The sequence below is a fragment of the Bos mutus genome, chromosome 1, assembly GCF_027580195.1.
Source record: "Bos mutus isolate GX-2022 chromosome 1, NWIPB_WYAK_1.1, whole genome shotgun sequence".
NCBI lineage: Eukaryota > Metazoa > Chordata > Mammalia > Artiodactyla > Bovidae > Bos > Bos mutus.
Genome location: NC_091617.1, coordinates 8244464 through 8258611, shown reverse-complemented (window position 1 = coordinate 8258611; position 14148 = coordinate 8244464). Strand labels below are relative to the sequence as shown.

Below are 14148 nucleotides of genomic sequence, written 5' to 3'. Positions count from 1 at the left end.
CTGGTGGTTCAGTGGTAAAGAATCCGCATGTGACACAGGAGACTCGGGTTTGACCCCTGGATCGGGAAGATCCCCTGGAGAAGGGAATTGCTATCCATTTCAGTATTGTTGCTGGGATAATCCCATGGACAGAGAAACGTGGTAGGCTACAGTCCACGAGGTTGCAGAGTCGGACATAACTGAGCATGCTTAGGTTAGGTTTGAAATGAATATAATTAATCTTGCCACTGTGTCACAGCTACGGTGCCTTTCTTTGACCCTCATCATAAAATCAGTTTTCTTTTGGGGGGCGGAGCTGGGTTGAAGGGTTAGCTAAAACACAAAACTGCTTACTCAACATTCAAAGGTGAGAGAGTCTAGGTTTTGATGAAATGAATGAATTAATGACTATATTATGAGAATTTCCTGTCCAACATATATTGGTAATGAAATTTATTTATTTACTTAACATATAGATAGGAAAGTTAGATAAGATTTTCTCAGTGCAAATGAATGAGATCTATTTCTAGTAAAAGTACGGTTTGGTGGTTATCTACCAGGAGATCCTTTGGAGCAGATGCAGAAAGATGTATAAAATTTGTTGTAAAAATTTTTTAAATCTGAGTGTAGACTCTTTTAAATACAGAAATGAGATTTAGAAAGTGAAAACAATACTGGAAGCATCTTTACTGCATGGAAAGTAAAATCATGAATTCCACAAACATGAAATAAATGAATCATTCCAGAAATATGGCAATAAGGAACAAGATTTTGCACAGCATTGTAATTAGCTGACCTAATACTTATACAGGAAAAAAAAATGTTGGTCCCATTTTAGCCATAAGTATTTGCTGCCTTAGCAACTAAATCTGTTCATTTAGTGATTCAAAGTTTAGCTCAACCTTTTGGAATGTGTAATGTGGGATGCTAAAATAAAATATTAATGTTATTCCATATTCACAAAAGCTGAAAAAACAAAACAAAACAGTAAAAGTAACATTAAGAGTGGAAACTAAGATTTCACCTAAGAAGAAATGTTATTAGATATGGACTTGATCAATGTAGGTAGGCAGATAATTAGGTAAGCATCCATCTCAGGACTCTGCATTTACTCAGCATTTTAAACTGAGCTAACTAAAAAGAAAATTACCACTTTATTATTAGTCTAGGATAAACCTAATACATCGATTCTTGAAACTGTTTCTAAATCTTTGAGATATTAGGCCATCTTTTCAACTAACAAAGAACAGTTATTTTGTGTTAAGGGAAATTTTAAAGCAAGCTAGGTAGGTATTGTTTTCAGGAACAGGAAATTTAAATAGTCGAAAGTAGCTAAAGCATTATCAATTCACCATTGACAGAGCAAAAATGAGTTTGTGAACATTTTGGCTATAAGACAACAAAAGGCTATATAGTAGAATTTCCTTTTGTCTGAAAATAACTGAATTTACTAATTGTCTTGTAATTATGTAGCCAAAGCTCAAGATGGCAAATTCACTAAGAAAGTACAAAAATATCAGACTATAACTGCTGTGGAACTAGGGAAAAACAGTTACCCCAGATTCTCTTTATCCAGCTGTGAACCATATTCTGAGATAAATTTGTGAACATTATCATGATCAAGAATTTCTGTCCCATTTACTTCAACCATTAGTTTTAGAAAGAAACAAATTTTAAGAGGAAAGAGAAGGGAATGGGAATGTGTCCATTCAGGTGGCACAGAGGGTAAAGAATCTGCCTGCAACTCAGGAGATGCAGGAGAGGTGGGTTCAGTCCCTGGGTTGTGAAGATCCCCTGGAGAAGGAAATAGCAACCTATTCCAATATTCTTGCCTGGAGAATCCCATGGACAGAGAACCCTGGTGGGTGACAGTCCAAAGGGTCGCAAAAAAGTCCATGGTGTCAAAGAGTAGGAACGGACTGAAGTGCCTGAGCACGCACACATGTGACATAAGAAACTTGAACTCTGTGGTCTCTGAAAATCTCTTCCAAATTTATCTCATCTATTTGCCTGTGTTTCCAGTATTTTAAAGTAACAGGGATGCTAGGAAATTAGCAATAGCTTGTTTCAAAGATTACTTCAGGGTCAGAATTTATTATTTCTAAAAACTGTGGCTTCCTTGGTATTTTGATATAATTTACAGCACTAATCCTAGATTTAATAGACCTTAATAAAGTATGCTGTGCTCTTGAACTCCATTTAGAGGATAAAGCCAAAGATTTTCTTTTGAAGTTCTTAAACTGTTTTCTCATGGTTCAGATTGATTTTCTATTTCTGTTTCTGCAGCTTTTACCCCACTTTCATGAAAACAGGCTGCCAGGGTGAAGCCAAGTCTTGTAGTGAATGTAGATCTATGGAGCTTCCTTTCTTGGTTTTATGCTACCATAAAGAGAATCTGACAGAATTGTTACTTATATTCTAACCATATCTTTATAATAAGCATGTAACAAATAATTCTGAGAGTCCTATTAATAACAGGGAAATGAGATATATGCCAACATTCTCACAGGAGGCTGGTGTGGTGAAAGAGGGAATAAAAGCCAGGCTTTCAGGGCACTAGCGAGGCCTTCTGTGTGGTCTCCCACACTGCTTCTCTTTGAACTTGGCAATTCAAAAGCAAAAAATACCATAGCTATAATGCCACCAAGGATGTTGGCATTCCATACCAGTAGACAGACCCCCTTGTTCCTTTTTCTGACACTGTCTCAGCAACCATTGTCTTAGAGGACAAGGTGAACACCAGGAGGATACAATGAGGTGTTGTTTCTGAGCCTGTGGAGCTGTACCTACCGTGGCCATCATCCAGAAATTCTGTGATGGTGGCTGAGGTGCATTTGGACCAGGGTTTGGATGCATCAATGCTGGTGAGGATGGAAGACATTAAGCGCTTATCTTCCGTGGAGCCGAAATTTTCTTCACAGAACTTGGAATCGTCATGGGAGAGGCCAAGCAGATGTCCTGAAAGACAGGATAGATGAAGTGCAAATAATGAGCGATTTTTGCACATCTACTTTTCTGTGGCAATTAAACTAGCACTTGACTCTTCTCTTCCCAGTTGTACATGAGTTCATTTTAACTGCTTTTTCACACAGAGACTGGACGCCCCCTAGGGAAATTAAAGCTGGATGTCATCAGAGCGGTCACTTTTGGTGAACATTCTGGGGAAAACTGAAAAATTACACGAGACGAGATGTTCCCATAATCCATCTGGATCACACATGCTCAAGAATATGTAGAAACAGACCTTATTTAGAATCTAGAATTTGCAAGGCAACTGTGGGATTATGTCATAGTCCTCACAACATATTATTTTGAATGCTTGTTAATTTTCCATCTTCTGTGCTCAACTATAAGCCCCATGAGATCAGAGAGCATTCCCCACCCCCCTACTCCCCACCAGCCACTGCTGGAAAATCTATATTTAACTCTATGTTCTGCAAGTTACAAACACTTAATACTGGTATTTGAAGGTCAGGGACTTCCATTTTCTTGGCCACGTAAATAGGTAGCCATATAAGAGATGACTAGAAGAGAAAAGAAAGAAGTGAACTTAGCAACTTCTTGGTTTCATGCAAATGTTAGCTTGCTTCACTCTTTCATTTCTTTCAGTTATTCAGTAAGTTGTGAATGTTCACTAGTTCTGCAAGTAAATGGTATATATTGAGGATATACCCATTTGCATTTAAGAAATACCTAAAGCACCAATATGACTCTCACCAAGTGTTAGCCGTTGGAGGGAAAACAAATACTAAGAAGGGAAGTGATTGTCCAGAACCACTCAGGTGGTGTTTGTGCTTAAGTCTACCAAACATACTGTCTGTGACCCCACACTGGTGCTCCCGTTCTACTGTGCTATTATTCCACAGAGTACATAAGCCCATTTTTACAATCTGACTAAAATTTTTTTATTACATAGGATTAATTTTTCAAATAGTCTAAAGGTATAATACATTCTACAATACATTTAAAATACTGGGTTTTTTTTTTTTTTAGTTTTTATTTTTTTAATTGGGGGATAATTGCTTTACAATAGTTGGTTGCTTTACAATCTGTTGGTTTCCGCCATACAGCAATGTGAATCAGCTATAAGTACACATATATCCACTCCCTCTTGAGCCTCCCTCTCACTCTCCTATTTATACACTCCGCTAGGTCATCACAGAGCACCAGCCTGAGCTCCCTGTAGTTATACAACAACTTCCCACTAGCTATCTAGTTTGCACATGGTGGTGTATATACTTCAGTGGTAAAACTCAGATTGGAGAGATTCTAAACAGTAAACAAGACATCCTAGTAGTGTAGTGTTTTTTGCAAAGCTTTTAAAACCCTACACAAACCACCAAAAAGAAAAAAAGTGGAAAATACCATAGAAAAGCGATTACTGCATTCTCCTTGAGTTCCTGAATACCAAAGGCAGGAACTTTGACCATTCTGCCAAGAAAAAGTCCAGTGTGCAGCAGTAAAACCCAACAGAGATGAAATTTTTCACGCCAAATTCCAACTACTTGGGGCCAACTTGTTAAATCACTAACACCTCATAACAAAATTGTCCACTGAGCAGCTGGTTGCTGTTGTGGTTGAAATTAAGTGGCCAGGGCTCAGTGACCTTCTAAGCTTCGCATTTTGATGCTATTTATACAGTTATTTACTTCAATAGCATTTACTCAGCTAGTCAGTTCTCTGTGGGAAACCCTCTTACCACCACTCACGTTCTATTTGGTCAGCAGCATAAACTCACAGTGTAGTTCATAAAATACCTTCCAAATAATATGCATAAGAAGATTGGCAGGAGCTCGTCCAAGTTTTGGGTGGTATGTTGAGTTTCACCGCACCCACAGAAAAATAGTACCTTTCATTCACATCCTATTCAAAACTGCTAAAAGTTACTTAGTACATCAAATACTTGTTGAGAATGTAGAAAGTTTATCAGTGGGATAGTGGGATTAATGTGGAGGTTTCACACTTGAGTTTTTCCCACCCTGGCATAGTAGAGAAAGTGGCCCAAGGGAACCTCTGTATTATGAATCTAGGTTTTATACTTCAAAAAATGTGATTTTTGCACTCTGTTTCCTAAGACATTTATATTTATTTAATGGAGAAATGGTGGCTTAGACAGTAAAGAATTTGCCTGCAGTGCAGGAGACCCGGATTGGATCCCTGGGTTGGGAAGATCCCCTGGAGAAGGGAATGGCTACCCACTCCTGTATTTTTGCCTGGAAGTTCCATGAACAGACGAGCCTGGTGGGCTACAGTCCATTAGGTCACAGAGAGTCAGACACGACTAAGTGACTAGCACTTTCAATGGAATAATAGTCTTTTCCTCCCAATGTATCTAGATAAAAGCACTATTCATATGCACGTGTATTATTGCCTCAAGAGATACTCACTTCATCTGGATGCTAAATTTTAGATATTTCATTTAAATACAAGCCACATGGTAAACACCAAATTCACTTTGAGGGGGTCAAGGAAACTACCTCTATTTTTTTCTTTTATACATAATGGTGATGCCTATGTGTTAAATATCAATTATGAAAGCAAAGCAATTTATTTTAAGATAAAGATGCTCTGGTCTTTTTAAATGAATCTTTTGGCAGACTCTTTGGCCTCTGAATTTCTAATTTATCCATGTGATAACTTGTTGCTGAAAATATAGGTATATGGTTATTAGAAAAGACAGCCACTCTGGGCATGAACAAATTGGAGGTCCACTTTGGCAAGAGCTGAAAGGAAAAATGAATTTTATAAGATCTCCCAGAGTCAGTCAGAAAGGACTGCTTGCGGGTCAACTGAGAGAGACAGACTCCTTGGAGTGAGGATGAATGCTCTGTTCTCCATGAAGAAAGCCTGTCAGCTGGCTGGGAGAGGAATGCTCTCCCCAGGACAAGGAGAATCATGGGCAATGTGAAGACCGTTTCAGCACCAGAGGAACAGGCAGCCAGTGCCACAGGAGCTGGATCCAGGGCACAGTGAGAGACCCATGTGACTTCCCTTCAGAAGCTGGAGAGGGATTGAAATGGAAGAACAATGTGCGGGATGTCCGGACACTCTTCAGGAGAGACGTGACGGGCATACTAAAGGCTGCGGACAGCCAAAGAAACGGCATTCTCAAATGTGATTCCTCTCATCATTAAGCTAGGACACCTTACGTCAGCCTGAAATCATCCCGTATCTTTGAGCCTTAGAATGGCAAGATACACATAAAAGCATAAGTTATTTTCAAGGGACACTCACATTAGAGACCACATGCTTATTAACAGAGAAAAGCCTGGAACCTAGGAAATTTCGAATGTTCTGTAGCAACTGACAACAACACATTTTAAATGGATGTTGTGAAGGGCTTGACCAGAATTTATCATGATGTCACTGATGGCCTTTTCCAGTGAGAATCTGTTCCTAAATCATCCAGTGAGATGTGCAAAATGACAGGCATGGATTAGAGATTAATCGCTTCTCCCACAAGCAGCCTTGAGCAGGATTAATGAAGCTGAGATTTAAACACATGTGTTCCAGAGGATAAAACAGTGTCAGAGAAAATGTTGACATCTCCTAAAATAATGTACTGTTTTCATCAAAAGGCTTTTTTATGATGGGTTTTTGAGCAATGCAAACCAGAGTTAGCTGAAGGGTGGGCTTCCCAGGCGGTGCTGGTGGTAAAGAACCTGCCTGCCAATGCAGGAGATGGGAGACACACGTTCAATGCCTGCATCAGGAAGATCCCCTGGAATAGGAAACGGCAACCCACTCCAGTAATCTTGCTTGGGAAAATCCATGGATGGAGGAGCCTGGCAGGCTACAGTCCATAGAGTCTCACAGAGTTGGCCACGACTGAAGTGACTTAGCGCAAGATCGAGAAAGAGTCAGGGAGATAGGATCCAGAAAGTCATAGAGAAAGGCAATTATTTCCCTTGGAAAGACAGAGACATTTCTTTCTCTAGGCCAAGTATGGGAAAAAAGTGAATTTAAGATTCAAGGCAGTTTTGAAAGGTAAGGGAAGAGATTTGAGGAAGTTCTACCAAGCTCCCTTACTAAAACAGGATGTGAAAAATCCTAGTGAGGGGGCAAGGCTGATATGGATTAACGACCACAATTCAAGATCTGGGTTTAAAGGAGAGGTTCCAAAGTCTTGCTTCAAGGAAGCATTAGCAGTTATATATGGAACCATTTGTAATCAGTAGACGTGCAAAAGATTGAAGAGCGGTTTGTTTGCCTTAACTAAGTTAAGCAACCTTATTTACAATGCTATCTTTCTTGGTGAACCTTTAATTCTTGAGTGATGTAATTGGGAGCCACTTCTCACGTAAAATCCCAACACAGTTACAGACCAAACACTGTTAGGCAGTGGGTGAGTTTGTTTAACGGCATTCATACACTAAATTTCTTAAAAAAGTATTACAGAAGTCAGAGTGAAATTTACAGTGATGTGGGGGTCCAATTCATTATGTCCCAAGTGATGCAGCCCTTACAACTGTATCTTGATGTTTGAAATTAGTAGAAATCCAGGTGTAGATTATAAGGGCTTCTGTAGAAAATACCCATCTATTCTTAATAGATATTAAACCGTGTCGTAAACATGACAGTCCTGCTAATGAGTGCCCATCACACAAAATAGCCTCAGGAAAGAGTTTATTTGAATTATGCGGAGGAAATGAGTTTCGGGTAAATTATGTCAAAGCAAAGTCTGTAGGGTAAGAGTCTAAGTGTTAGTTCAGAAACAGCAAACTATTAGTCACCTGGTAATTTTTTTGGACAAGAATCATTTTTTAAAATTGGTAAATAAGCAGAATTTCATTACATCAATTTCATCTTGGATATTCACAATGTAGATTTTAAAAAGCATCTTGCCTCCTTAAATTCACACATGAATTTGGTGTCAGAAAATCTGAAATAATGGACACCCTGGTGAAGACACATTACAGGAAAATGTTGGTTTAGTTTCTTATTCAACTCAGGTATTACTGTACAACTAGGGCTGATTTATAATATTAACCTCAGGAAGGAAATTGGGTTATTTTTCTAAACTTTGGTCTGTAAATTAAACAGAACTTCAAGCTCTTGTGTCCTGACCCCAAACTGGCCAATAGGCAAGGGGCCGCAGCATCACATCCTAAAAAAATGTCACAAAGAGCTCTGTCATGTGTTTTCTTAAGAAAGCCCAGCTCATGAAGCATCTGTTTCTTAATGAGGTCATGTTTTTATTTTTACCTAATTTTCCAGCTGGGATTATTAAGGTTCAGGAAGGTCTTGCCAGGGGTTGAAAAGGGAGTCAAAAACACACAGGGGATCAGGACATAGAATCCTTGGTGAAGGAAACCAGGATCCCCAGTAATTGGATCCTACATATCTATTCAAATGCAAATCCTTAAGAGAAGTGATACAACTCTTAAACTCCCATTTAAAAACATTTGTGTTAGTTACCCAGTCCTGTCTGACTCTTTGTGACCCCATGGATTGTAGCTTGCCAAGGTCCTCTGTCCATGGAATTCTCCAGGCAAGAATACTGGAGTGGGTAGCCATTCCCTTCTCCAGGGGGTCTTCCTGACCCAGGGACTGAACCTGGGTCTCCTGCATTGGCAGGCAGATTCTTTACCATCTAAGCCACTAGGGAAGCCCTAAACACAAATGCTAACTGTTATATCAGTGATGTAATTTAGAAGGAAGAAAATAAATTTTTTTCACCTTATAAATAGCTGTGTCAATATCCTTTTGATTCAAATTCAAGACTATCTTTGAAAAGGGACCCTAACAAGTCATTCTAGCATAGTGTCCAAATTTTGGGCTCTGGAGCCAGATAAATTGGATTTAACTTTTCCCCAAGCAGTATACCTAGTTGTTGACCTTAGATCAGTTTAGAGACTTCTCTGTGTGTCAGCATCCTCCTTTCTTGGGTGACTCATTAATAGTACTCACTTCATGGGATTTGGTGAGGCTTAAAGGATATAAAAGTTGCAAAGTGCTTGGAAAATGTGCCTGAGAAATATAAAGGCCCAGTGATTGTTATGAACTTTATTGTTCTCACTGATATCTTGGGTTTGTTATAATTTTAACTTACGAGTAGTTTAATTTTACATAGTTTTTGATAAATTCCGATTACCAGATGCTAGATTACTTGTGTCTGATTAGTAGACACTTGATTACTAGTGTCTGATAATCAGATACTCAATTTGGGAGACAAGGGGAAATTTTCTAATCCTAAGAAGGAAAAAAAAATTACATGCTGTGTGTGATATATTTATTTTCTGTCACCTTCAACTTGTTGGCTTTCCATACCCGTGGCAGACAACCCATAGGCTTTCCCTAGAGAAATACGAATTGGGGTTTGATTTAAAAACAAACCAACTGATACTAAAACTACATCTTTCAATGCTGCCTCTGGACATGGAGCAAAGACCTATTCCCACCTTTCATCTGGGGGCCAAGAAAGACACTGTATGGCACTGCTCCAAACCGGACAGAAAAAAAAAAAAACTCAGTTCATGTTGATTACAGCTATGGGTTTTGAGGGTAAATACCAAATTTAATCCTGGCTTCCTTTCACCTCACATCTCACAGCCAGTCCTGACATCTGATTCTGTGTACTTGGCTTTGGTCTATGGTGTTTCCAAGGCCTCTGCAGCCTTTCAAAACATGGCCTCGTTTAATCTAATCGATGGCGGGGGCAGAGTCCCACGCAGATCAGCAGAACCAGAGCACTCCCTCCAACCGCAGCAAAGCACAGACAGCCATACTGTTGTGTCTCCACCACTTCCTAAGTTTCCAGCTGACTATCTGGCCCTGACTCTTTGAGCGGCCCGATTTTAGCTTAGGAAGCATTTTTGGAGTCTTTCATGATGGAGAGATTCACTTAGCACATTTTATAATTAACCACTCTAAGGCAGAGCTTCAGCCTGTTCGCAAACTACAGATATCATGAGTCTAAATAAAATCAGATGGCTCCCCTAGCACATTAGAGGCTAGCCCAACATCAATAAAATTATTATGTTGGAGAACTATGTGTGCAGCAGGTGAAATCATTATTACAAGCCCATAATAAAAGTTTGACAAGTTAAAAACATAAACTCTAAATGTAAACTTACATTCGCTTGAAACTTGCTACAGCTCACATTTGGATTGTAAAACAGCTATAGTCACATTCTTACCTGCACCCATAGTCCAGGGATAGGAACCACGCTCTTGGTAGTTTAAAAAACTTTCTCAAAGATCCTAACACTTTACCCGATGTTGACCTGTCCATAAGATAGCAAGAAGGCAGGCAGTAAGGCAATTCTTTACTGCCTGGGCAGTGTCTAGACGCATCAAAATCTATTTTCCAGAAAGCTGTATTGACACCCGTGGACTGCGTCTCCAAAATCTAGCTTTCTGTTAAGAAGGAACAGGAAAGCAGGAAAAGAGAAGTATTCCCATTCACACATGGCACAAGAAGCATCACTTCTCAGAACTGTTCATTTAAGTCACTTCATTATGACTTTAACATCATGGACAGAAAAGGTACAAGATAAAGACTTAAGGCTTGCCTCTGTCTTACATGATAATTCTCAATGTAGGGACATGTTTCAATGGACCGAGTGAAAGAGCAAGTAAAAGTGAGTAAAAGAACAAAAAAAAACTTTGGGGGACTTTCCTGATGACCCAGTGGTTAAAGAATCCACCTTACAATGCAAGGGATGCAGGTTGGATTCCTGGTCTGGGAACTATGATCCCACATGTCTGTAGAGCTACTGAGCCTGCACACTTCACAGCCTGTGGACCCCGATGAAAGATCCTGCACAAATAAACCAAGACCCAAGTGAATAAATTATTAAAAAAGAACAAAAAATTTTATATTCAACTCTCAAGACTGTGTGTTTTAAATGCTTATTGTATAGAAAGAGGAAGTAGTGACTAGAGCATGCCATGAGAAGCTAAACCAGTTAATAAAGGTGAACTTACATGCAGAGTACATCATGCGAAATGCCAGGCTGGATGAAGCACAAGCTGGAATCAAGGTTGCTGGGAGAAACATCAATAACCTCAGATATGCAGATGACACCACCCTTATGGCAGAAAGTAAAGAGGAACTAAAAAACCCTCTTGATGAAAGTGAAAGAGGAAAGTGAAAAAGCTGGCTTAAAACTCAACATTCAAAAAACGAAGATAGTGGCATCCAGTCCCATCACTTCATGGCAAATAGATGGGAAAACAGTGGAAACTGTGACAGACTTTATTTTCTTGGGCTCCAAAATCACTGCAGATGGTGACTGAAGTCATGAAATTAAATGACACTTGCTCCTTGGAAGAAAAACTATGACCAACCTAGAGAGCATATTAAAAAGCAGAGACATTACTTTGCCAACAAAGGTCTGTCTAGTCAAAGCTATGGTTTTTCCAGTGGTCATGTATGGATGTAAGAGTTGGACCATAAAGAAAGCTGAGTGCCGACGAATTTATGCTTTTAAACTTTGGTGCTGGAGAAGATTCTTGAGAGTCCCTTGGACTGCAAGGAGATCAAGCCAGTCAATTCTAAAGGAAATCGGTCCTGATTATTCACTGGAAGGACTGATGCTGAAGCTAAAGCTCCAATACTTTGGCCACCTGATGTGAAGAACTAACTGATTCATTGGAAAAGACCCTGACTCTGGGCAAGATTGAAAGCAGGAGGAGAAGGGGATGACAGAAGATGAGATGGTTGGATGGCATCACCGACTTGATGGACATTCATTTGAGCAAGCTCCGGGAGTTGATGATGGACAGGGAGGCCTGGCGTGCTGCAGTCTATGGGGTCACAAAGAGTTGGACACGACTGAGCGACTGAACTGAACTGATTCTTAATTATACCTTTCATTGCTGATAGATGAAATAAAGTAGAAAAATCATGGGAATATCCTGGAAATTTTCTCCACATCTTATGTTTTGAGCACAGAAACGTATTTACCATACACATGAAGCAAATTGCTCATTTTGGAATAGACTCAAGTGAATTCAAAACACTCTGGCAAAACTGAGGTTTCACAGCAGCACTTTATCACCGTATAACCTGTCACCATATCACCATATAGCCTGGATATAACCTCCAGATCTGGAAAGTAGTAAATGTCTAATAAAAAGGGAGGAAATTACATAGAAGAACAGAGTAGAATTAGAATCCAGAGCATAATAAACTCAGGCTGATGGCTACAAGCAACAATCTAAAAATAAAGCCCTGGAAACAGAACAGGGAACTCCATGACCCAAGAGCACACTGGCTGCAGAGGCAAAGCTCTGTAATCGTATACAGATGATTAGGAAATATTTTGTAAGGTTATCTTTGCTACAATTTTTAAGGCTCATACTTTATAACACGTGTTTGCAATATTTAGGTGAAAAGTGAAATTAAAGAATAATAAAGCAATTAGAAAACAAAATGAATGAAAGCCAGATTCCTTTATGAAAGGGAAATTAAACCCATATTCCCCTATATCCAGAACTTACATTTCTCAGATTAGGCCATATGTGACACATAAAGAGAAATGAAATAGGCACTGTTTTATTGGAGAATAAATTACACAGAATTCTAAAGTACATACAAATGATCCAATCAAGAAATTAAAAGGAACATGGAGTGTAGTCAGACAGCAAAGATTTAGGTTTGATTTTTTTGCAGAGAAACCCACATTTCTCCCACATTATTCTCTTGTAGAACCATGTCTACGTAAGAAAAGAAAACTTCTTATTGTACATAAATAGTTTTAATAAAACACCTGTTCTCATTAGCATCTGGCTTCCTACCTCTTTACTCTATCTGCCTGCGTAATCCCTTGTAATTCCCTAGGAATTCAGGAGGGCTGAGAAAGGTGGTGCTAGAAGGTTCTTCATTCCAATTCGGTTGATTTGAGGGTCCATGAAACCTCAAAGAAGCTGCATTTACTGCCACTGTGGTTCCCTTACAAAGAAACCTCCCAGATGCTGTCAGTGTGTGAAAATAGATAACTAGTTGGACCACAAAGAAGGCTGAGCGCCAAAGAATTGATGCTTTCAAACTGTGGTGTTGGAGAAGACTCTTGAGAGGCCCTAGGACAGCAAGGAGATCTAACCAGTCAATCTGAAAGGAAATCTACCCTGAATATTCATTGGAAGGACTAATGCTGAAGCTGAAATTCCAATACTTGGCCACCTGATGCAAAGACCTGACTCACTGGAAAAGATCCCGATGCTGGGAAAGATTGAAGGCAAGAGAAGGGGGCGACAGAGGATGAGATGCCTGGATGGCAACACTGACTCAATGGCCATGAGTTTGTGCAAACTCTGGGAGATACTGAAGGACAGGGAAGCCTGGTGTGCTGCAGTTCATGGAGTCCAAAGAGTTGGACACAGTTTAGCAACTGAACAACAACAACAAGAGGATTGAAGGAAGAAAGCCCGTCCTTCATGGAATCTGAACTCTCTTTTTTAGAAGGTCAATATTAGGGCTCATGAGCTTATGGTGGTTGATGCCACAATTCCACTTTGTTGCTTATCCCTCATCATTCCTTAACCAGCCTCTGCCTACCAGGGCTTAGAACTTTCCTTATGGAACTTCTCCCATTCTGAATAATGGTGATTAAATACTGGTGTACTTTGAAAATCATCTCTGGGTAGTTACAATGCTTTTGAGTATTTGAATTTATTCTTCTTAGCTTTGCTGAAAAATCAGAATATTGCCTTGCGTGGCTCTTGTGTTTCTCCCACTTACTCACTTGTGCATATATAGATATATGTAACAAATATTGATGAAAGACCAGTGCTAGGCTGTATTTTTATCAATCAGTTTAATAGGCAAGAGTAAGAGATAGGTGAAGGCATAATCCCAGCCCTGAAGTTTAAATGGCAGCTGTGTTTTAAAAATATTTGCAGCCATATGAGGTCTTCTGGTGCAGTCACCAGAGGGCCGTCTCATTCATTATTGGTCTACCTTCTAGGTAAAAAATGGGGACTCATTGTCTGAATCTCTTGCCTGAGATAAAACAGAGAACATGGATACGGAGCTGGCAGTCCATCTCAAAGCTAAAGAGGCTCAATTAACAAAGTGTTAAATTGGATTGTGATCAGTGGTGCTCTTGGACAGTTATTTACATTAAGATGTTATGTTTGTGCCTTTTTTTTTTTTTTTTTTTTTTAGGTGGTAAGAAGAGTGTCAGTTAAGAAAATTAAGATCATGATTAATACATATTAATT

The 14148-nt window shown here is 39.4% G+C and overlaps 1 protein-coding gene across 1 annotated transcript in view; it reads right to left on the bottom strand.

Moving 5' to 3' along the window:
* The window catches only part of ADAMTS5 (ADAM metallopeptidase with thrombospondin type 1 motif 5), a 57260-nt gene that overhangs the window by 26988 nt on the left and 16124 nt on the right, over window positions 1-14148 (bottom strand). Inside the window, 1 exon segment of the mRNA XM_070367394.1 lies at window positions 2770-2937. Within this exon segment, the coding sequence (XP_070223495.1) occupies window positions 2770-2937 (168 nt within the window).